At 61.9% G+C, this 23,424-nt stretch overlaps 1 protein-coding gene across 3 annotated transcripts in view; it reads left to right on the top strand.

Moving 5' to 3' along the window:
• CBFA2T3 (CBFA2/RUNX1 translocation partner 3) overlaps positions 1 to 18,795 on the top strand; it is a 98,689-nt gene extending 79,894 nt beyond the window's left edge. For all 3 annotated transcript variants that reach the window (XM_025371052.1, XM_025371053.1, XM_025371054.1), the window contains 9 exons: positions 1,193 to 1,434; positions 1,706 to 1,795; positions 7,323 to 7,504; positions 8,239 to 8,459; positions 10,840 to 10,925; positions 12,486 to 12,684; positions 13,152 to 13,220; positions 14,432 to 14,622; positions 16,830 to 18,795. In XM_025371052.1, coding sequence (XP_025226837.1) covers positions 1,193 to 1,434; positions 1,706 to 1,795; positions 7,323 to 7,504; positions 8,239 to 8,459; positions 10,840 to 10,925; positions 12,486 to 12,684; positions 13,152 to 13,220; positions 14,432 to 14,622; positions 16,830 to 17,129 — 1,580 coding nt within the window. In that variant the 3' untranslated portion in view covers positions 17,130 to 18,795. The remainder of the gene's footprint in view (positions 1 to 1,192; positions 1,435 to 1,705; positions 1,796 to 7,322; positions 7,505 to 8,238; positions 8,460 to 10,839; positions 10,926 to 12,485; positions 12,685 to 13,151; positions 13,221 to 14,431; positions 14,623 to 16,829) is intronic.
• Positions 18,796 to 23,424: the final 4,629 nt, after the last annotated feature.

Below are 23,424 nucleotides of genomic sequence, written 5' to 3'. Positions count from 1 at the left end.
TTCCATAGCAGCCCCATGTCTGCCAGGCCCCTGGAACGCTGACCCCAATAGGAGGGCCAGCCAGGCAGTCACGTCTCAGTGGCCAACAGGCAGCCCTGCAGCGCACTCATCAGCTGTTCCTTATGTCACCTGCTTGTCCTCAACATGCGCTGGTCTGTGTGCACATGCATCTGTGTGTCCAGCCACCAGAGGCAGGAACCCACTCAGTGTGTCCTTGGGTGTCCCAGCTCCTCTGCCCCCTGGAACCCCATTAGCCCAGGTGTTGGGGCAAATGAAGGCATTGCTCACAGCTGGGAGTCACCTGTCTGGAGCATGGCTCGGGGCTGGGAGACACATGTAGGAGGGACATTGCTCAGGGCGGGAAAGCACCTGCAGAGCTGGGAGGCACCTGTGTGTGTGTGGGTGGGTGGGGCACATTGTTCGGGGCTGGGAGGCATCTGTGGGGGGCATTGCTTGGGGCTGGGAGGCATCTGTAGGGGACATTGCTCAGGGCTGGGAGGTGCCTGATTGGGTGTAGGGGTATTGCTTGGGAACGTCATGCCAGAGGTGATGGTAGCTGGTCTTTCAGGGAGATGAGCGACTTCTCATTTTCCAAGTCTCCCGTGCCTCCAGAAAGTGGGAACTGAGCCATCAAGCCCCCGTTGTGTGGAAAAGCCCCTCGCTCCCTGTTCGCAGTGAAAACCTGAGCCAGCCTGGTGGGTCGGTGTCTTCCAGGCCAGGTGTAGGGGCCACACCCCTCCTGGGTGTGAAGGGCCTGACTTCAGCCCCAGAGCAAGTCCCAAGGGTGGTGCCAGGCAGGGGAAGCCACACTCAGAACACAGTCACTCCACAGCCACCACCATTGTGGGTGCCATCGCAGCCCTTACCCACTGGGGACCTGGGGCAAAGAGGCTTCACCTCCCTGAGTATCCATCTCCACGTCTGTAAGGGGTTGTGTGTGACTTCTCAGAGCAGGGCCGGAAGGACAGATGGTCAGCACGCAAAGGTCTGGCTCAGCTGCCCTGGGCGGGCCCAGGGCTCCTGCTGTCATCCTCAGCATTGCTGTCCTTGTGTCCCATTATTGTTGCCATTGCTGTGGACATTGTCACCTTGGTTGCTGCTGCCCTCACTGTCGCCGCCGTCTGGGCTGTGTTGTCACCGTCACCTTTGTGTCCTCGTGTCCCTCACCCTCACACCCGCTTCCCTCCTGCAGTGATGAACGGCAGCAGCCACTCGCCGACAGCCATCAGCGGCGCACCATCCACACCCAACGGCTTCAGCAATGGCCCGGCCACCTCGTCCACGGCCTCCCTGTCCACGCAGCACCTGCCCCCGGCCTGCGGGGCCCGGCAGCTCAGCAAACTCAAGCGCTTCCTCACCGCCCTGCAGCAGTTTGGCAGCGACATCTCCCCAGAGATCGGGGAGCGCGTGCGCACGCTGGTGCTGGGCCTGGTGGTGAGTCGGGCAGGGGCAGCCAGGGCCTTGGGACGTGCGTATTCCCTCTGTTGAATGAGGATGCAGCCACGGCCACCCCGCACGTGGGCTCCATGCTGACGACTGGGCGTGGACCCGCTCCCACGATGCCGCCTGCACCCTCCCAGGCCGTGCCCAGCTCCTGGGCTGCCTGCCCGCTTCCAACATGGAGCCTCCTCCTCAGGCATGGGCGGGCCGGCGCTGGCTCATGTGCCGAGCGGTGCCGGTGTGAGGTGGGTTTTCTCCCCTGCAGAACTCGACGCTGACGATCGAGGAGTTTCATTCCAAGCTTCAGGAGGCCACCAACTTCCCTCTGCGGCCGTTTGTCATTCCCTTCCTGAAGGTAATGGCAAACCCATCCCCTTTCCTGCAGGGGCCTCCTTAGAAGGCCCCTAATCCCATTCCTTGCCAGTGTGGACAGCGGTGGACAGGCGGGAAGGGGCTGATGTGGCCGGATAGACTGGTGGGTGAACTGTCGGTCGTCGATCTTGGCCAGCCTAGGACCTGTGGTGCCCTAGGGGAGCACTGCTGACTAGTTGACTAGTCAGGGTTGATTCCTACGAGTTAAGGCCTGAAAACTGGTTCCCAGACCGGAGGATTAGTCAGCCACTGAATCCAGTGCAGGACAGAGCTGTGTCCGCTTCGGCTCTGGTTGCCACTCACCGAACGTGCTCGCTCACTCCACAGGTGATTTTTGGGCACTGATGATGTGCCAGCATGGGGCGAGGCTCAGGGACAGGGCCCAGGACATGCATCAGGTCCCTCCTGGAGCCAGCACCCTGGGGTGGGAAGGCGTTCGGTCCACAGCCACTGTCAAATCTGCAGCTGTATGTGGTGGAGAAATATTCCAAAAGTCTCTTGCCTGGAGGCGTGTTGGTGAGGACTAAGGATGAGGGCGGAGCTGGGTGCGGAGCCAGCCCAGGGCTTTCCAGACAGCAGGAACTGCACGTGCAGAGGCCCCGCGGCGCGCAGGGCGTTGGGTGTGGAGAGGCCCCCGAGGCGCAGGGCATTGGGTGCGGAAAGACCCCCGAGGCGCAGGGCACCGGATGCGGAGAGGCCCCTGAGGCATGGGGCGCCAGGTGCGGAGGCCCCCTGAGGTGTGGGGCGCTGGGTGCAGAGGCCCCCGAGGCGTGGGGCGCCCACTGTGCTTGAGGAGCAGCAGAGGGGTCAGTGCGACTGGAACAGAATACGTGGGTTGGAGAGAGCAGAGGTGAGGGCAGGAGGTGTGGACAGGCAGGAAGGGTTTTATGTGGCCACGTAGGCAGGTGGATGAAGACGTGTCAGGTGAAAGCAGGTCAGATGGTCACACCCAGATCAACCGTGGACCAGGGCGGCAGCACGCGGGGCTTGTCAGCTCTGCAGGCTCTCGGCCCGGCCGAAACCTCCTGAATCAGAGCCTGCATTTTTACAGATGCCAGTCTGAGGAGTGGGGATTGCTTGAGGCCAGGAGTTCCAAAACAGCCTGGGCAACACAGCTAAACCCCGTCTCTACAAAAAATTTAAAAATTAGCTGGGCACTGTATGCACCCATGGTCCCAGCTACCCGGGAGGCTGAGGTGGGAAGGTCGCTTGAACCCAGGAGGTCGAGACTGCAGTGAGCTGCGATCATGCCACTGCACTCCAGCCTGGGCGACAGAGCAAGACCCTGTCTCTGAACTAATGAATGAATGAATGAATGAAGCCAGTGATTCCCATGGGAGAGTGATTCCCACACACAGGCAAATGGGACGGGCGCGGAAGTGCCGTGGAGTCAGACTGCCATCTCTGCGGGTCTCCGCTTCCCCAAGGCAGCCGCACATCTCTCGCAGGAGCTGAGGAAAGGTTCCCCCAATGGATCTGACCCCGTGACCCTCTCTGCTGGGCACGTGTTGGGGTCAGGGTTCCGTGGAGCTTAACTGGGAGCTGCTAGTCTGGCCGCACCTTCAGGCCCACCTGAGCACTGCCTGCCCTGCTGTGGGCTCCGTCTCTGCTGGGCCAGGCCTCCCCTCGGGGGTCCGGAGGACAGACCAGATCAGACCCTCCCTGGCTTGAGCCTGACCCTGCCACTTGGCAGCTGTTGGCCCCTGGGCTAGGCCAGTTCCTCTGTGCCCCGGTTTCTGCGTCTGCAAAATGGAATCATCCTCAGGCTGTTGGGGAGACAGCATGGAGGGACTCATGGAAGGAACGGGGCCTCACTCCCGGGCCCGGGGGAATCTTCCACCTCAGCCTCCCAGGTCGCGGGGACTGCAGGGAGGTGAGGCATGTTCTAGATTCACGCGGGGCATCGTGCAGGGATTTGCAATGTCCCTCAGCGGAGGAGGAATTGCTTCATGCTGATCTCTCACAGCCCTGTTGACTCCTGTCAAGGTGTAGCATAGGCACTGCCATGTTCCTGATTAACAGGTGGGGAAACTGAGGCTCTGGGATCCCCCCAGGTGGTGGAGAGTTGGAGCCAGAGCTCAAACTGAGATCTGTCAAACTCCAAATGCCATGGTCGTTACAGGGCACACCCAGGGCCAGACCCTGATCCCCCTCAGTCCCTCGCCAAGGGGACCCCACATCACACTCACCTCTGCGGCCACCCTTCCTCGCTGCCTCCCTCCCTCCTGCCCCTCTCCCTCCTGCCCTCGCTCCCCCCCTCCCTCCTGCCCTCCCTCCACCACTCCCTCCCTCCTGCCCTGGCTCCTCCGCTCCTTCCTGCCCTCCTTCCTCTACTCCCTCTCTCCCTCCTGCCCTCCCTCCCTCCACCGCCCCCTCCCTCCCTCCCCCCCCTCCTTCCCTCCCTCCACCCTCTCCCTTCCTCCTGCCCTCCCTCCCTCCTTCTGCCCTCCTCCGCCCCCTCCCAGCTGTGCTTATGCTCCCAGCTGGTGACAAAAGAGAAGCTTCTGGAGTGTCAGGAGCCTGGGCCCATCTGGCGTCGTTTGCAGTTCGTTAGCGGTCCTTCCCTTCCCTTCCCTTCTTTTAACTTGCTACAGCCCCCACCCCTCCCAGTCTTTGGGGACACAGTGCATGCACCGGCTTATTAGCAGCAGATGCCCCCAGCCTCAGCCACCCTTGTTTACCAGAGAGATGCCACAGCATCCCCACCCCTGCTCCCCCAGGCCTACGACCCCTGTCCATGATGCCTAGTCAGGCCCTGGTGTCCCCCGGCCACACCCCAGCACAGCGCCGCCCACAGCACTGCTCTCGTGAGGGCCCCGTCCGCCTCAGTCTCCCCTCGGTACACAGGGGCTCCCACAGCCTGTGCAGCTGGAGCTCAGGGCCAGCCCACCTCATGCCCCCACCCGGGGCCCAGGGCCAGCGGGACATGAAGTCCGGTCACTTCTCTGACATGGAGCTTCTGGGGGGAGGCCAGGAGGCTTCAAAAATAAAAGTTAAGGATCCTGCGGCCAGTCCTGCTTCCAGGGCTTGTTGCTCAGATACCGGCCAGAACCCTGGCCCGGCTGTCCCACCCAGGGAGTAGCCCTCACCCCAGCCACACCCCACCCACACCCCTCCCATACCCCGCCTACACCCCACCCACACCCCTCACACACCCCTCCCATGCCCACCCACACCCCACCCACACCCCGCCCACCCATCCCCCACCCCGCCGACACCCCTACAGGGCAGCAGCCCCTTCAGACACAGAGTGTAGAGGGGGAACCCGACCTTCCCAGGCCAGATAGGAGGTGCCTAGTGGGAGTGACCCCCAGCCAGCCCCCTTGGACCTCGGTGTTCCCAACTGTAGCCTGGGCTAGGGGAGGGGTAGCACCTTCCCGAGACATCCACAGCCCCCAGGCCCAGTGTGGGGCACCCTCACGCAGCCCTTGGAGACATCATCCTAGAAACGGCAGGACTGGTGGCTAAGGGGCCGGAGAGGGTGGGGGCCTGCCTGGCTGGAACCCCAGCCCTGGCTTGCGTCGTCTCTCTCATGGCTGGGGTGGTGAACCCCCCGCACAGGGCAGTGGGAAAGGACGGAGCTAATTTACCCGGAGTCTCCACGGTGCCAGTTTGCGGATACAGCAAGGGTCAGAGAGGTTAAGCGACCAGCCCAAGGCAACAGCCTCTCTGTGGCAGAGCCCACGGTCAGGGAGGCTTTAGCTGGGCGCTTGGCAGAGCAGCGGAGTCTGCGAAAGCCCTTGTAGCTCAGCTAGTGCCTCAACCACCGCTGCTATCGCTGCGAACATCAGTTCCCCAGCCTGAGTTCGCATCTGTGCGGAGGGCAAGCCTGAGTTCGCATCTGTGCGGAGGGCAGCTTCGGGCGTTCTGCAGTCAGAGCCTCCATTGGGCGGTGGGGTTGGGGCATTTTTGACCAGCTCAGTTTGTGTAGCATTTTAGTGGTGATACCTCCCCGGGTGCCCTGGACTCCTGGGGACGGAGTGGGCACACTGCCTCGAAGGAGGCTTTGCAGGAGGCTCCCACAGGCCCCACCCCATTCTGCAGGCCTGGGGGAGCCATTCCCTGCTGGCCGAGGGCTGCGATGCATCCGGCGCACACGCTGGTGTTGCGCAGTCCTGGGTCCCCTGCACTCTTCTCAGCCTGCCCCACACGCGACCCAATGGTCAGGCTTTCCAGAAGCCGGGGGATGCAACCCCACCCACCGCCCCGGCTCCCAGCTGGCCCCAGCTGGCCCCAGCCAGCCAGTGATCCAGATGTTCCCCCTGCCCTAACCGCGACCAGCCGGTTCCCGAACGGGCCAAGGGGAGGCCCCTGGGGAGGGGCTGACGAGAGAGGGAGGATGTTTGGCTTCTCAGACCTCCCGGGACCTCGTTTCCCAGCTCATGCTCCTAATGTGCTCGACAGATGGCTGGTTGGCCCCTGTTCAGCTATCCAAAGAGAAAAACAGGCCCGCAGCCGGCGCTGCTCTAGGGCCTGGTGGAAGCACTCGTGGGGAAGGGGGAGGCGCTGGCGGGAGAAGGCGGCGTGGCAGCTTTGAAACGCATGAGAAAGTTGGAGAATTGTATTTATTTACAAATGCTTAGAACCGCTGGCCCTCCCAAGTGGCCTGCTGCTGGGCCCTGGTCCAGCATGCTCAGGGTCCAGCCTGTCCGCCCTCCCGCGGCAGCTCTGGGAAGACTTTGGGGAAGGCACCGGAGAGCACAGCTTGCGGCCCAGCGGTGCCAGCCTGGAGCCAGGGAGGAGGCGGTGGGCGCCTCGAGTCCTCACAGGCGCCAAAGGCAGGGTCTGCGCACGAATCCTGTACACTGGGCCGTCCTTCAGCCGCACGCTGCGGAGTCCTTACCCGCAAACATGGAGCCCGGTCTTGAGGCTGTCCTCACCGGGGCTGGAGGATCACTGAGCACCACGTGCTCAGAGCAGCACAGCCACAGAACACGGGTGTTCACCTCCCAAGTCCACACTCCGTTGAGGCTGGAAACCAGCGGGAAGGGAAGGGGAAGCTGCCTCTGAGGGGTTTCCCATCAGGGCTGGAGCAGACATACTGCCCATAATCTCGGCCGGGTTTTACTCCCAGCTCCCTGGTGTGAGGGCCTGCAGACCCGGGGCCGCCTCCCCTCTCTGAGCCTGCATTTCCCCAGCTGTGCCTGGTCATGTGGTGCCTGCTGGGCGGGGCGGGTGCAGGCGGGAAGACCAGCCGTGATCTGCTGCACCGTCTTCTCCAGATGGCGCCATGGGAGGCAGCTGGGTGCAGTGGAAAAGCCCCAGCCTGGGAGTCCAGGATCTGGGCTCAAGCCCCACACACCCCACATCGCTGTGTGGCCCTGGTGAGGCACTCCTGCGAGCCTCTGTGCCCAGTCTCCCACGGCACTGCCAGGAAGGAACTTGAGGCCCACAGAGGTCAAGCACCTAATCTTTGAGGCCCGAGGTCAAGTTGAGCTTTTGGCCACCCAACCCAGGCCCCCTCTGCTCGGCCCTGCACGCCCCCCAGGCCCGCCTTCCCCACCCCACAGGCAAACCTGCCCTTGCTGCAGCGGGAGCTCCTGCACTGTGCACGCCTGGCCAAGCAGACGCCCGCCCAGTACCTGGCCCAGCATGAGCAGCTCCTGCTGGACGCCAGCGCCTCCTCCCCCATCGACTCCTCAGAGCTGCTGCTGGAAGTCAATGAGAACGGCAAGAGGAGGACGCCCGACAGGTACCTGTGGGCTCCGGGCATCTGGGCTGGGGGCACCGTGGACACGCGGCTCACGCTCCTCCCCTCTCGGTAAGAGAGGGAACCTCCTCTGGGGCTGCAAGCCCGGCCACCCCACTCGGGCTAAGGGAGTGTGGCGAAGCATCCTAGGGCCAGCAGGCTTGGCGGCTGCACGAGCAGACACCCCAGTGGACTGCAGACTCAGATGCTCCGGGGAGCCTAAGAGGACAGGGAGGAGGCTGGTGGGAGGACGGCTCTCCCCTGTGTGCTGGGTGTGGACTCCAAGCGTCTGGGGTCCAGGGTCCCCAGGTGCCTGGGCTGGGCCCACTCTGCTGCCCCAGATGCTCTTGTGCTGCTGCTGCCCAAGGGGCGGGTGGTCTCCAGTTACGGGAGGCTGGTGTATCCCTCGCCTCATTCCCAGAGCAACGAGTCCGGCTCTTTGACCACCAGGCCTCAGGATCCCGTGCAGCTTGAGCAGGGGTTGAGGCTGGCATAGTCCCCGGCAGAGGGGCGGCGAGTGGGGGTGCTGGGCTGGGCTCCCCAGGGCTGGTGTTTTGCTCCGTGTCTCTGTCTCGCCCTTACGTGTCCTCTTTCTCTCTGCCCACACCTGTCTGCCTCTCACCCCACCTGCACCTCTGTCCCTGGCTCATGCTCTATCCACTGCCCCCACCCCGCCTGCACCTCTGTCCCTGGCTCTGTTCTATCCACTGCCCCCACCCCGCCTGCTCTTGGGCTAGGACCAAAGAGAACGGGTTGGACCGTGACCCGCTGCACCCCGAGCACCTCAGCAAACGACCATGCACCCTGAACCCTGCCCAGCGCTATAGCCCCAGCAACGGGCCCCCACAGCCCACACCACCGCACTACCGCCTGGAGGACATCGCCATGGCCCACCACTTCCGAGACGCCTACCGCCATGCAGACCCCCGGGAGCTGCGAGAGCGCCATCGGCCGCTTGGTGAGCAGCGTGGTGGGGCGGAAGCGTGGATGCGTGTTACAGGAGCACACGTGTGCCCACGTGTGTGCACCTGAGCATGTGGGCGCAAGGCACCACGGGCAGCTGTGTGCACCTGAGCTCAGGAGACCCCGTCCCCCCTGCCTGGCACCATTCGGGGCCAGGAGGGTCCTGTCCCTCCCGGGGCAGGGTGGTGGCTGCAGAGGGGCCTGTCCTGGGCCCTGAGCCCACCTCTCCCCCTGGGGTGTGTAGCCTCGGGCCTGAAGCTGCCCACGTGGTGCTCATCCGAGTTTGGCGATTCCCACAGTGCACCTGCAGGCGGGTCACATGGCTCTGCATCTCAGTTTCCTCCTCTGTCAGCTGGGTCAGACGAGGGTCCCACCTCTCAGAGTCCAAGGCCCAGGGGAGTTAATGCAGGGTCTAGCAAGGGCTGCCGTGAGGCCTGGCTGGTATCTAGAGCAGGAGGAGGGCATGGAGACTCAGAGTGAGGCCTGGCTGGTGTAGGTAACAGAGAGGTGGGCACGGAGTCTTGGCGTGAGGCCTGACGGGCATGGATACCAGAGAAGTGGGCACGGAGTCTCGGTGCATTTTACCCTTCACTCGTTCCTCAGCCCATCAGCAGGGTAGCGTCAGCACCCCCATACCACAGATGAGGAGACTGGAGCCCGAGAGCACACGTAATGCACCCACAGTCTCATAGCCCAGCCTGCCTGACTTTTGGACGGCCTCTGTGCTGAGGACCCAGAGATGGTTAGGCCCAGCCCCACCCCAGGAGCCCCCCAGGACAGGCTGCAGGGAGGCCTCCAGTCTGCCATGCTGAGACAGAGGCCCAGGGCACGGTGGGGGCCCAGCAGCCGGGTCAGCAGAGGCCTTGCCCTGCACAAGGCCATCTCCCAGCCCCCACCTTGCGGAAGGTTCCAGGGCCCGGGCCCAGGCAGCAGGTGACGGCGTCTGGCATGCTGCAGCCGGACCGGGCAGGTGCTGACTCCCACCCACTTCTGCTAATACAAAAATAAACGCCAGCTGTCTGGCACGTCTCAGCCACTATTTTGGTTGGGGTGTTGGTGCCGGCTGCAGCTTCACAGGCGGCAGAGCAGGGTGGTGACTTTGAGCTGTGTCTGCCACCTCCTCACCTCCTCTGCAATTTGGGGGAGCCATTTCAGGTTCAGGGGCTGGGATATCTTTAGGGGCTGAAAAGGGTCCAAAGAGGGAGACCTCAGCCCCAGGAAGCATGGGCCATGGCTGAATGCAGAAAACAGTGGGGTCTGGAAGCGTCTGATGTCTCCAGAAGCCGTGGGCACAGCCACCACGAAAGAGTTGGCCACTGCCAGCATCACTCACGTCTCCCGTGGGCGCAGCCACCACGAGTCATCCACTACCAGGGGTCACTCACATCTCCCGTGGGCCCGGCCACCACGAAAGAGCCATCCACTGCCAGGCGTCACTCACGTCTCCCGTGGGCCCAGCCACCACGAGTCATCCAGTGCCAGGGGTCACTCACGTCTCCCGTGGGCGCAGCCACCACGAGTCATCCACTGCCAGGGGTCACTTGCGTCTCCCGTGGGCCCAGCCACCACAAAAGGGTCAGCCACTGCTGCGCGTCACTCACATCTTAGTTTCTGGTGACCCGTGGGAGTGGCCCCTGCAGCTTCAGTCCTGGAGCCTGTCAAAAGGGAAAACCTTAGATATGCTGCATCGAACAGAGTTTAACTAAGCGAAGAACAACCCCCGAATAGGACAGGCCTCAGAGCCAGCGTGCTCCGAGAGCCCTGGCCTGGGCACGGCTGGTGGTGTTCACAGGCAGAGACGGGAGGCGGGTGCTGAGGCGGCGTGGTTGCATGTTGCTTGGCGTGGCCTCATCTGAGTTGTGGGCGCCTGCGGGTGACCGCAGAGGGCTGCTGTGAATGACTCAGACCAGCTCCTCCCAGCGAGGTTACCCGTTGGTTCACGGGCTAAGGCAGGTCCAGGTCATGGTGTGACTTGGCACTGAGGCATCCTCAGGCCACACTTAGTCTAACAAGGCCTTCCCAGACAGTGGCTGAGAACAGGGCTCCAGCTCCAGCCAGCCTCGGTCCACACCCCACCTCCACCGCTGTTAACCAGGCTTAGTTTCCTCAGGTGCAGAACCGGACTGAGACTGGACCCTCCCTTGGAGGTTTGTGCCAGGTTACGGGGAAGAGCAGTCGGCCCAGAGGCCCGGGCAGCTCAGTAACCCAGGCATCCTCCACGTTCACCAAGTCAACCAGCCCTTCCGTTACCCTGTCCATAGTCCCCAGTGGGCACAGCCCATGGGTGGGGCCTGGGAGCAGAGGGCAGGGTCTGGGAGAATAGGGCGGAGCCTGGCTGTGGGCAGGACCTAAGCATGCACCTCCCCCATCCACAGTGGTGCCTGGGTCCCGGCAGGAAGAAGTGATCGACCACAAGCTCACAGAGCGTGAGTGGGCAGAAGAGTGGAAGCACCTCAACAACGTGAGTGTCCACAGTCACGCCCACACAGCCACGCCCATGCACACAGCCATGCCCGCACACAGCCATGCCCACACACAGTCACGCCCACACAGCCACAGCCACACACAACCATGCACAGCCACGCCCACACAACCACAGCCACACAGCCACAGCCACACCCACGTGCACGGCCACACACATGCACACAAATACAGCCACACACGTGCACACCACACCCATGCTGCCACACCCAACCACACAGCCACACTCATGCAAACAGCCACACCCACACACAGCCACACCCACACACAGCCATGCCCATGCACACAGCCACACCCATGTACACAGGCACACCCACACGCACAGCCACACTCATGCATACAGCCACACCCACACACAACCACACCCACATACACAGCCACACCCATGCACACAGCCACACCCACACACTGCCACACACCCCCACAGCCATGCCCACAACCACGCCCATGCACACAGCCACACCCACACACAGCTGCACCCACACACAGCCACACCCATGCACACAGCCACGTCCACACACAGCCACACCCAGGCAAGCCACACACAGCCATGCCCATGCAGAGCCACACCCCAAAGCCATGCCCACCCACACAGCCACACCCACAGATAGCCACACCCATGCACTCAACCACACCCACACAGAGCCACACACACAACCACACCCACATACAGTCACAACCACGCACACAACCACATGCATACATAGCTACATCCACACACAGCCATACCTGCATGGCTACACCCATATATAAACATGGCCATGGCTCTGCCCCATGGGGCCTGGGGCTGCTAGAGACAGCGGGACTGTGTGGGTGCCCCTGAGCTCAGTGCCTGCCTGTGTGGCCTGCCCCGTCCCTGTCCAGCTGCTGTGTCCTTCACCTGAGCCCCCCTCCCCTACTGTCGGCGCAGGCTGGTGCAAGGCATCACGAGAGGCACAGGGAGGAGGATTCCTAAAACCATCATGGCGGGCCTTGCCTTCCCTCCACTTACTTTCTGCTCACTGGCTTGTCCCAGAGTCTATCCTGAGTCTTACAAGAAGTGTGGGGGGAAAGCAGTGCTGAGGCCTCTTTGAGGCAGGACATGTTTGGGGACGGTCCTGGAACTGGGCTCGTGAGAACCCACCCCCGCATCCCGCAGCACGTCCAAGGAGGGGTCGCCGGGCGCGGGGCCACAACCCCTCCCAGCACTGTTGTCAGCCTCATCCCTCACCCTCGTCCTTTTTGGAAGGGGAGCCCAGGCAGAAAGCCAGGTCCCTGAGGCAGAGCCGCCCGAGCGGGTTAAAAAGGAGAATCGTAAACTCCTGTGTGCGTCTAAGCATGTGTCCTGTGCAGGCGCCCCGCAGTCCCAGGCGAGGGACCCATCGTTCCGAGCAGTAGAGGTGGGCCCTCCCTCACCCCCTTGCCCTCGTGGGCGGTGGGCTGGTCGGGCACCCATCCTGTCCAGGGCTCTGGCCGAGGGGGCAGCACAGGGAGTGTCCAGTGCGCCCAGGTCCCTCTGAGGTGCTGATGTGCCCCGCCCCACCCATCCACCCGCCCTCAGCTCCTGAACTGCATCATGGACATGGTGGAGAAGACACGGCGCTCGCTCACGGTGCTGCGCAGGTGCCAGGAGGCCGACCGCGAGGAGCTCAACCACTGGGCACGGCGCTGCAGCGACACGGAGGACACAAAGAAGGGCCCCAGTCCCGCCACGGCCCGGCCCCGCAGCAGCTCCGCCGGCCCTGAAGGGTCTCAGCTAGGTGTGCGGCGGGTGGGTGGGGAGGGGGCAGACACCGGGGAGCTGTCAGGCAGGCAGTGCAATGAAACGCCAGGCAAACAGTTTCACTTGAGAAAGGGGCACCTTTTTCACTTTGTACAGAAACACTGCCTGGTGTCCCAGGAGCCTGGAGCTCAGGGCGTCCGGGGGGCCGGAGACTGAGCTGGGAGGCCCTGAGGGTCTCTGCTCCTCCACCTCGGTGATGAATACTGAAACCAGAAGAGGCCCAGGACGCACACGGCTCCCAGCCGAGTCCAAGGTCCACAGCTCCAGTGCCACCTCATGCCCGGGCACTGCCCTGGGTGCCTGGCGACTGAGCCAGACCTTGTCCAGGGGTACCTGGGCCCTCCCCCAGGGACGCGCACACTCTTGCCCTGCGCTCAGGGCCCAGCCAGGGTGGGGAGAGGCAGCCGCGTGGCCCATCCCGTGTGACGCTGGCCCCTGTTTCAGACGTGCCCCGGGAGTTCCTGCCAAGGACCCTCACCGGCTACATGCCCGAGGACATCTGGAGGAAGGCTGGTGAGTGGGGGCTGCCTGGCGAGCGGTGCTGGTGAGTGGGGGCCGCCCGGCGAGCGGTGCTGTGGGAGGCCAGGGCCCCAGATGCCCCTCAGTAGCTCAGCTATGAGGAGCTTCTGTCTCCATCTGGGGGCTCAAGTTGTGGGGCTTTATGCATTCCGCTGTGTGGCTCACAGAGGGGCCAGAGTAGATTCACACTCAGGGCAGGACAGCTGCTACCTGCGCCTACCAGGAAACGGACCGGTGGCCGCCCAGCAGAATAAAGTGGGTGCCAGCCCTGCATACCCAGGAGGGCACGCAAAAGCGCACACACTCGGAGCCTGGGCGCGTCAGGCAAGCGGGGCCAGAGTCTGGGCAGAACAGACTCAGAACATGGGCAGACGTGGAGCTGGGCGCTGGGCAAGGCTGTGGGGACATTTGCTTATGCTGTGGGGACCAGACTTGGGGGAGGGGCTGGGGCAGAGCTAGATCTGTGGGTAGCGAGAGGGGTTAGGGTTGGGGTTGGGGTTAGGCAGTGGTACCAGGGTCTCCAGCTGGTCTTAGGGTCTCTCTCAGTGGTGGAGTTGAAACCTGGCCTCTCCAGCTGGGCGGGCGGCTCTCCCTGGAGCTGCTCTGAGCCTGCCCCACCTTAGCACAGATCAGGATCAAACAAAGGGGTCAGGGAGCGTGGTCTTCCGAGGCCAGCTAGGTTAAAGGATGGCAAGTGCAGTGAGGATAACAGAGCAGGGTCTGGGGTGACAGCACAGAGCCCTGGAGGAGGAGGCTTCCTGGGCTGCGTCTGGTGGGGCCAGAGGTGAAGGCGAAACAGCAGAGTTGTCCGAGTGCCTCAGGTACGGTTCCTGGAGCAGCAGCAGCAGCTCCCTCAGCACACATTAGGAATGCAGGTTCCGGGTGCACCCCTGGCTGACCAGACCCTGGGGTGGGCCTCGCCGTTGCCCTGCAGGGGTGCAGCGCCTGGGGAACAAGCTTTGAAAAGCTCCCCACGTGCTGGCCGCATGACCCAGCTTTGCACACACATGCCTGGGATGCCTGCATGTATTTGCATGCACTTGTCTGCACAGGCGTGAGGGCCATCAACATGTGCCTGTGTGTGCACAGATGCTACGTGTGTTCAGCTGCACACAGCCCTTGTCCCCAGGTTGTGGGCGTAGGAAGTCCAGAGACCCGTCTGGGATGGCCCATGTGACCGCCAGCCCTGCCCGTGTCCTTTGCAGAAGAGGCCGTGAACGAGGTGAAGCGGCAGGCCATGTCGGAGCTGCAGAAAGCCGTGTCGGACGCGGAGCGCAAAGCGCATGAGCTCATCACCACGGAGCGTGCCAAGATGGAGCGGGCCCTGGCCGAGGCGAAGCGGCAGGCCTCCGAGGACGCCCTGACGGTCGTCAACCAGCAGGAGGACTCCAGCGAGGTAGGGCCACCCAGCCACGCTGACGCCCTTCCCCTGCCTCGGCTCCCGTGTGGTCCCACACCACCCGCGTGAGGATTCTGAGCCTCCACATGGCATCAGCACAGTTATCACGGGCGTCCTGCAGCAGGCACGCCGTCCCTGCCCATGCTGTGCTTATCAACACACAGATTCCACATGGTTTGGTGAGACGTCCTATGAGTGTCCCCGTTCTGTAGATCCAGAAACTGAGGGCTCAAGAAGGTTGGCAGCTTATCTGAGGTCACGGCCTTGGGAAGTGGTGGGGCCAGGACTCAAACCCAGGTTGGCTGATGCTGAGTTGGAGTTTCACTCTTGTTGCCCAGGTTGAAGTGCAGTGGTGCGATCTTGGCTCATTACAACCTCCGCCTCCCGGGTTCAAGCGATTCTCCTGCCTCAGCCTCCTGAGTAGCTGGGATTGCAGGCGTCTGCCACCACGCCCAGCTAATTTTTGTATTTTTAGTAGAGACGGGGTTTTGCCATGTTGGCCAGGCTGGTCTCGAACTCCTGACCTCAGATGATCCACCCACCTCGGCCTCCCAAAGTGCTGGGATGACAAGCGTAAGCCGCCGTGCCTGGCCAGAAACCCCTGTTCTTTAGCCTGTGAGAGCAGGAGGATCCAGGAGAGCTGCGAGGGCCCCAGGTGGCGTCCGAGGCGCCCAGCTCCCTCCTGGTGCACACGGCAGGCCTGAGAGTTACCTTGCTTATGCCTGTGCACCTGGGAGGCAGGTGGGGGCAGGGACCCTCTGCGACCCTTTTCTGCCTTGTCCACAAAGAGGGGAGAGGGAGAGACCCTTTCCAGGGGAGCCCCAGGACTGTCCCTTGAGACAGGACAGATCTCTGTCCAAAGCCCCTGTGTGCATCTGTGCCTGGGCCAGCCCCGGGGTGGGAGAAGATGGAGCCCCATCGATGCAGGGGTCTCTGCACCAGCCCTTTCCACACATGCTCTTGGCTGGGGAGAAGCTAGAACACCACGGGCAAAACTCTCACAGAGCTGGCACTTGAGTGGGCACAGAGAAGGAAACACCAAAAGCAGAAGCGAGGAATGTGGGCAGAAGTGAGGCGGGCAGGCCGTTTCGGGGGATGGAAGTGTGTGGGGAGTGGGGCCGTGGAGGCCTCATGGCAGGTGACACCTGAGCAGAGGCCGGGAGGGATTAAGCTGGCCACCAGGCATCGGGGGCGCAGGCCCAGCGGAGGGACCGGCAGGGGCCAGGGCCTGGAGTGGGGACCGTGCCTGGCAGTGCCCGGTCCACAGGAAGGCTGCTGCTGCTGTGGCAGTGAGGGGAGGTGGGGTAGGAGGTGGGGTGGGAGGTGGCACCAGAGGCTTTGGAGGCCAAAGAGGGACCTGGGCTTCTCCCCTGGGGCAGGTTGGGCTTCCCACCCCACAACTCAGCCGTCTCTGTGAGATCCAGCCCAGCCCCAAGAAGAAACATGCTTAGGCTTTGTGTGGCATCCGTGACCCCCTCTGCCCACAGGGATGCCTGGGGCACAACTCACCCTACAGGAAAGGAGCAGAACCCCCCACAGGGTGGGGCAGAGGTGGGGGGAGAGACGGGTGGGGGGTGCAGCAGAGGCGGGGGATGGGGCAGAGGTGGGGAGGGAGACGGGTGGGGGGATGCAGCAGAGGCGGGGGATGGGGCAGAGGTGGGGAGGGAGACGGGTGGGGGGATGCAGCAGAGGCGGGGGATGGGGCAGAGGTGGGGAGGGAGACGGGTGGGGGGATGCAGCAGAGGCGGGGGATGGGGCAGAGGTGGGGAGGGAGACGGGTGGGGGGATGCAGCAGAGGCAGGGGATGGGGCAGAGGTGGGGAGGGAGACGGGTAGGGGGGATGCAGCAGAGGCAGATGGTGAGATCTCAGTGGCCTCAATTATGCTGGGGCCATACCCTTCGGTTTTGGAGCCTGGTGAGCTCAGGAGGGCTTCCCGGAGAGGAGGCAGGGGTCATCGTTCAGTTAGCACAGCACAAACCTGTCTGGGTGAGCTGGAGTGTGAGGCACAGTAGTAGGACGCTGTCCCCCAAAATGGCCCAGTGAGCGGCTGTATCTGGGGAATGGCCCGAGGGCTGTGGGGCTTTAGAGTTTCTCTCTTCTCACCTGTTGATGACGTGCTGGGTCTGAGTGGCTTGGCTGGAGCATGTGTTGGGGATTCGGGTGACCGGACCCAGCCCTGACTGGCCCCTCTGCCCCCACCCAGAGCTGCTGGAACTGTGGACGGAAAGCCAGTGAAACGTGCAGCGGCTGCAATGCGGCACGCTACTGCGGGTCCTTCTGCCAGCATCGGGACTGGGAGAAGCACCACCACGTGTGTGGCCAGAGCCTGCAGGGCCCTGCGGCCGTGGTGGCCGACCCAGTGCCTGGACCGCCCGAAGCCGCCCACGGCCTGGGCCCCTCCCTGCCTGTGGGTGCTGCCAGCCCCAGCGAAGCCGGCTCTGCGGGGCCTTCTCACCCCGGCTCCCCCAGCCCACCTGGCCCGCTGGACGCCGTGCCCCGCTGACCCCACCAGCCCCCGGCCTGCTGGATACAGCACCGTGCCAACCCCACCCAGCTCCAGGCCCGCCGGATGCTGTGGCCTCTGACGCCCGGCCGGCCAGACACTGTGCCCTGCCTGGCCTGGGGAAGCCGACCAATTAGAGTCACTGCTGCTACTGCCCCTCTCCAAAAGAAGACACAGAACCAACAAAACCGCATTCAATGCACCTGCCTCAGCTACCTAATGATTCTGCGCGGAGACCTCTTGACAACCTCTCTTCAAGCATCCTCAGAAGCCTCAATGAGCTTTAGACAGCAGAGCGGATGCCGCGGGCGCGGCAGCTCTGCCCACCTCTCTCTCTTTTCCTCTCTCTCTGTCTCTCCCTCTCTGTCTTCTCTATCCTCTCTCTCTCTCTCTCTCTATGACTATCACACACTTTCTCTTCAATGAAAAAATCTAATTGGTGGCTTATATTTTCAGCAAAGAATTTTGGGGGGTTTTGTTTGTTGGCAAAAGAGCTACTCAGAAATGGACAAAGAAAACTCTGGGGGTTCTCCCCCTCCTGATTAAAAAGGGAGAAAGAAAACTGTGATTTTATAGCCGGAGATCTGAACCCAGCTGTGCCCCTCCCCCAGGGGCGTGAGGCTGATTGGCGAAGACGGGAGGAAAGATTTCAACTTCTGATTCAAGAAGCATTTTTAGTTTCAGATTTTTTTTTTCCTGTAATGTTAAACTCTTTGGCTTTAAGTAAAAATCCAAAAAGTTTTTTTAAAAAAGCAAAGGAAGCATACTTGTGAACTACCTTGCTAGCTAGCCAGCCAAGGATACCGGACACACCTCTGCTCCAAAGGAAATCCAAAAAAGCAAACACAAGAAATCAAAATCCAAAATTTGTCACTGCCAAAGTATGTTTTTCACTGTTTTACTTGCCCTTGGGTTTGTTTGGATGTGGGTCTTTTTCTCTTCTGTCCTGGTTTTGTTTGTGGGTGTCGGGATATTGGGGTGCAGAGGGTTGGTGCCCAGTGAGAAACGAGTTTTGTTCCCTTCCGCGTAGGCATTGGTGCGTCCGCCGCGTGTGCGCGGTCTGTGTGCCGTCGCCGCGGCCTGCGTCTCCATGTGTGTAGGGAAGGACATGCCGTCTGTCCTCACGCCCCCTGTGACTTTTCATACTTCATTTTTCCACTTGTGGAAAAAAAGTGCTAAAGTTTTCTTCCCAGAGAGAGCATAATTCCGAAACAAAACTGTGACAATCTTTTGGGTTGATTCTCGACTGCTTTTCAAGCACGCGGAGCCAGCAGGGCTCCCTGAAACACGGCTTCTCAGCCAGCCCGTCCTCCTCTACCTCTCTCCTCTCTGCGCCCTCCAACCTCTCTCGGCCCCATCGCCCCAACCCCAGCGTCTCACTGCAGCTACTCCCCTTTCTTCCAAACTTTTGCAGAAAAACAAAACAAAAAAACTACAAACAAAAGCAGCCCTCTGCGTCCTCCCTAGGAAAGACCCTGACCATGTACATAGCCCTGGTGCTCCTGCCCTGCCACCCCTCAGATGCGTTTGCCTCTGGCCCTGGGGTGTGTCTCGGTGACGTTTTCTATCAGACATGCTCCCTCCCACCTTCCAGCCCTGCCCATCCTCCCTCCATTCCTCTCAGCTCCCTCCGCGATTTCAAGAAGGAAATAAAGGGATAAAGAAATTCATGCTTGCACCGAGTGCAAGGACAGACAACAGCAGGCGCGGCCTACGGCCTGGCATCTGTGTGCGTGGCTATCAGGAGTTCCAGGAACTCAGTGCAATACCGGAGTGACCCAGCTACTGAAGCGGCCGTGAACGGCCCACGAGAGGCCCGAAGCCGAGAGTGTACATTAATGTGAATGTATATAGTCTTTGCAGAGGTCCAAATAATATTCATGATGGTAATAAAGAAGAGATGTTTGCCAAATAAAAAAGAAAAAGTTAAGAGAAACGTGGGAGTTTGCGAAGTGTAGGAAACAGATTTTCAAAGGAGTCTGAGCTGTGGCCCTGAGGGGAGGAGCGGTTTACCTGCTGGTGGTTCCTCACGGTGGTAAAAGTTCCTTCTCTGAGCATCGTCAGGATGGATCCCATCGGGTCACCCCAGCCAGGTCCTGTCTGGAACCAAGCCTGACAACAGAAACCTCGTTCTGAAAGTCGAGATAGATCGAGTGTGTCCTCCCGACAGTGCCCTGGCCCCAGCACCACCTGCACTCCTCAGTGACAGGCCCAGCAAACTCCCTGAGGTTTGCTTTCGTGGGTTTCAGAGAAGCAAGGACCAGTCTGGGATTTGGGCTCCGTGTTAAAGGGGCAGAAGCCCGGCTCTCCTTCCAGGGCTGCGGTTCTCCAGCTCCGAACCCACACAGCGGCGGTGGCAGCGGACACGCCTGTGCCCACGAAGGGGACCTCCCTCCCCCGGAGATAGGCATCCTGGGACTCTTCTCATCTCTCTCCCACTGGGGCTCCATCTTGTCCCCACCCACACTGCAGTGCCCTTCCACGTGGGCAGGGCAGTTGGCTGTGGTGATCAAAGGCTCTAGGGAACAGGAAACGGGCACGGGGCTGTGGGGTAAATTGAGTCAGGCCCTCCAAGGCTGTGTGGTCCAAGGCTGTGCAGGTGAACCGGTGGCAAGGGGACCCATGGGCAGCTTCCCTGGTACCGAGCCCCGGGGCAAGGGGACCCATGGGCAACTTCCCTGGCACCGAGCCCTGGGGCAAGGGCAAGGGGACCCATGGGCAGCTTCCCTGGCACCGAGCCCTGGGGCAAGGGCAAGGGGACTCATGGGCAGCTTCTCTGGCACTGAGCCCTGGGGCAAGGGGACCCATGGGCAGTTTCCCTGGTTACTCAGGTCCCTGGGGTCAGGACTGGTGGGGAGCGTGAAGGAGACACTAGTTTACTTTGTGGGCGAAAGCCTCCTTTCTTTCCCTCACCTCCCTCAATCCTTCTTTGGGGACACACAGGGATAGCAGCACGCTCACCAGCTGGCTGCATCAGTCTGGCCAGCAGCCTCCAGGGGCCAGACCACAAGGCTCAGGGTGGGACAGGCCCTCCCACCCCAGCTCTCAGGAAGGGGTCAGCCCTCGAGCCAAGGATGAATGCCATCTGCCCCGCGTAGCCCCCCACCATGCACCAAGCCACCCCCGGCGCGAGTGCACAAGCTGGCGTTAGGACCTGGCCAGAGATCAGGCAGATGGAGCCCCACGGCCGACAGCCCCATGGAATCAGGACGGCTGGGCAAACTGAGGCCTGGAGACAAGAGGGGGATGTCCTGGGTGCGCTGTGTCAGGGCCCCCTGGGCGGGTGTTGGCCGGGTCACATGAAGTAAGGCAGCTCCTGCCCGGGGAGGCTCTGGGGTCCCCTCCGATGCTTCAGGGGCCCGCCTTTCTGAAGCTCATATGCCCAGGCCCTGGTGGCCAAAGACCTCATGGCAAACCAAGTGGAACCCATAGCTCTGGGGTGGGGACAAGGACAGGCGGCATTTTGTGTTTCCCCTTGGTGGCCGTGAACACCCGTGCCCATGGTTCTGACCTGCACTCTGCACCTGCGGGCATCTGCCTCTCTTCTGCCAGGCAGAGGGTGGTCTGGACATAGGGTCTGGGCAGGGGCCACACCTGGACTGGGGAGATCGCCCTATCTCTGCCCTGTCTCTGCCCCCTGCCCGGCTGCCACCTCCACAAGTTCACAGATCACTGGCCAGAGATGCAGCCTGCCAAGCCGTCCTCCCGCCAGCCACTGTCAAGACAGGACCATGGCATGCCAGACGCTCTTCAGAGCCTCTTCCCCAAACCCCAAACCACCCCCACGCGTCCCCCTTGCGTGTCCTGTGGCCATCCACACAGCCGTCCCTCCATCCCACCCCACCCTCTCCACCCACGGACCCGAGGGCACCAGCTGCCCCCTGCTGTGTGCCAGTGACCTCAGCTGCTGCCCTAAGGGAACCTGTTGGTGGGCGGCAGCCCCTCCCATACCCAGCCCAGTCCAGGACTGCTTGAGACACTTCCAGGGGCAGATAAAATTCTGCTACAGGTGCTGTGAGCAGGTGGGACCAGCATCTTGCAACAGCTCTGGCCAGTCGGGGCCACCTGGAGCTTGAGGTGGGTGGCGGGGGGCCAGGAGCACACACTGGGTGGCGGCCCGTACACATGCCTAGGGTCCCCGACCAGGGCGCCAGGGTGAGCATGTTCCCTGGCAGAGCCGCGACGCTGGGGGGTGGGCTGCCCTCTCTCACTCCTTGTTTCCAGGGGTCAGTGCCTGGAGGGGGTGTCCTTAGGAGAGGAGGGTGGCCCCATGCAGCCTCCCCGAGCCCCCAGCACTCTTGGAGCCCCACTCCTCAGGGGGTACTCACAGGTGCCAGGCTCCCATCCCATTTCCTGGCTACGAGTTGAGTCCTTACCGCCTGAGACTGGGGACTTCTGGGAACAGACCTGCCTGGATGAATTCTGCCAGGAGTGGTGGGTGCTCCCCAGGATCCTCTGCAGTCTCCTTGCCCTGCATCCCCGAGTCCCAGGGGCCCATTTCCTCCTTCACTGCCCTGCAAGCTCCCACACTGAGGGGGCACTCTCTAAAATGGGGCTGGGGCCACAGCCCTGGATGATGAGCGTGCTGGCTGGAGAGGAAGACAGTGAGGAGAGGGGGGAGTCCATGGGGCTGGTTTCCCACAGGTCCACTGGCGCCCGTGCACACTTCAGAGAGAAGGCGAGCGTGCTGCTGACAACCCCTGCTATGTTTTCCCAAAGTTCTAGGAAACTCCATTTTGGACACTTTCTGTTCTTTATGTTTCAATCCAGCCAAGCCCCAAGTAGCTTCCCAAAGACCCCGAGGAACGGAAAGTCAGTGTCAGTAGCCAGAGTGAAGCCTGCTTTTGAAATACATGAGGCCGGGCGCGGTGGCTCACGCCTGTAATCCCAGCACTTTGGGAGGCCGAGACGGGCGGATCACAAGGTCAGGAGATCGAGACCATCCTGGCTAACACGGTGAAACCCCGTCTCTACTAAAAATACAAAAATTAGCCAGGCGTGGTGGCGGGCGCCTGTAGTCCCAGCTACACGGGAGGCTGAGGCAGAAGAATGTTGTGAACCCGGGAGGCGGAGCTTGCAGTGAGTGGAGATCGCGCCACTGCACTCCAGTCTGGGAAACACAGCGAGACTCTGCCTCAAAAAAAAAAAAAAGAAGAAATACATGAATGATGGCAACAGGCCTCCCTTGTCCCCACCTGGATGGGGCGGGGAGCCCGGCCAGGCCATCTGTCACCTCCCCAACCCCATCTGCCAGAGCCAAGGGGGTCGGGCCGGTGAGGACCGGGCCGGGGCACAGCCACGTGCAGCCTGGTGGGGAGGGGACTCACTCTCTACTTCCTTCTCCTCTTTTTCTGACTCCCGCAAAGGAGCTGGACTGAGCGTTGGGTTGTTTTCTGTAGTTGTGAGAAGCCCATGCCCTGGATCTGCAGCCTGTGCAGGGCTGCAAGGTGACCCCCACCACCCCGTCTGATGCACTGTGGGTTTGGCCTCTGGACGCTGTGAGACACAATGGTCCGGTTAGCGCCGTGTCCATGTAATAAAGCGAACGTTCACTGTTGCCTGGCTGTTAGTCTCCGTGGATCCCAGGAGGCTTCGGCTGAGCCTCGTCTCACCTGTGAATTCACTAAATACCTGCTGGGGCTTCTCCGTGCCCTGCAGGGACCGGGCCTCCCCACGCAGCACACACACTGCAGGGACGAACAGGCCAGTGTGTGACGTGGGGCTGGGGCAACGGGGAAGAGGCGGGGCGGGAGCACACGGGCGGGGAGGAGCGGCAGCCTCCAGCCACGAGGGCTCCTGCAGGGCTGGCAACAGCTGAGCCTGCAAAGGGGACATTTGGGGGGTCCCGACAACCTTACCCCTGGGAGATGGTCCTGAGGATTCCAAGACTGGAACCCCTGCCTGAGAAGCCCCACTTCTGACAGTGCTGGGGCTGGGACCTTGACACCTCCGACCTCGATGGGGGACACAGGACCTCGGGGGACACAGACAAAACAGGAGGCCGGGCATGGTGGCTCATGTCTGTAATCCCAGCACTTTGGGAGGCCGAGGGGGACGGATCGCCTGAGGTCAGGAGTTTAAGACCAGCCTGGCCAATATGGAGAAACCCCGTCTCTTCTAAAAATACAAAAAATCAGCCAGGCATGGTGGCAGGTGCCTGTAATCCCAGCTACTCGGGAGGCTGAGGCAGGAGAATCACTTGAACTTGGGAGGTGGAGGTTGCAGTGAGCTGAGATTGTGCCGCTGCACTCCAGCCCAGGCAACAGAGTGAGACTCCATCTCAAAAAAAAAAAGA

This window comes from Theropithecus gelada, chromosome 20, assembly GCF_003255815.1.
Source record: "Theropithecus gelada isolate Dixy chromosome 20, Tgel_1.0, whole genome shotgun sequence".
Lineage (NCBI taxonomy): Eukaryota > Metazoa > Chordata > Mammalia > Primates > Cercopithecidae > Theropithecus > Theropithecus gelada.
Note: the sequence above shows the minus strand (reverse complement) of the source record. Positions and strands in the feature narration are given on the sequence as shown.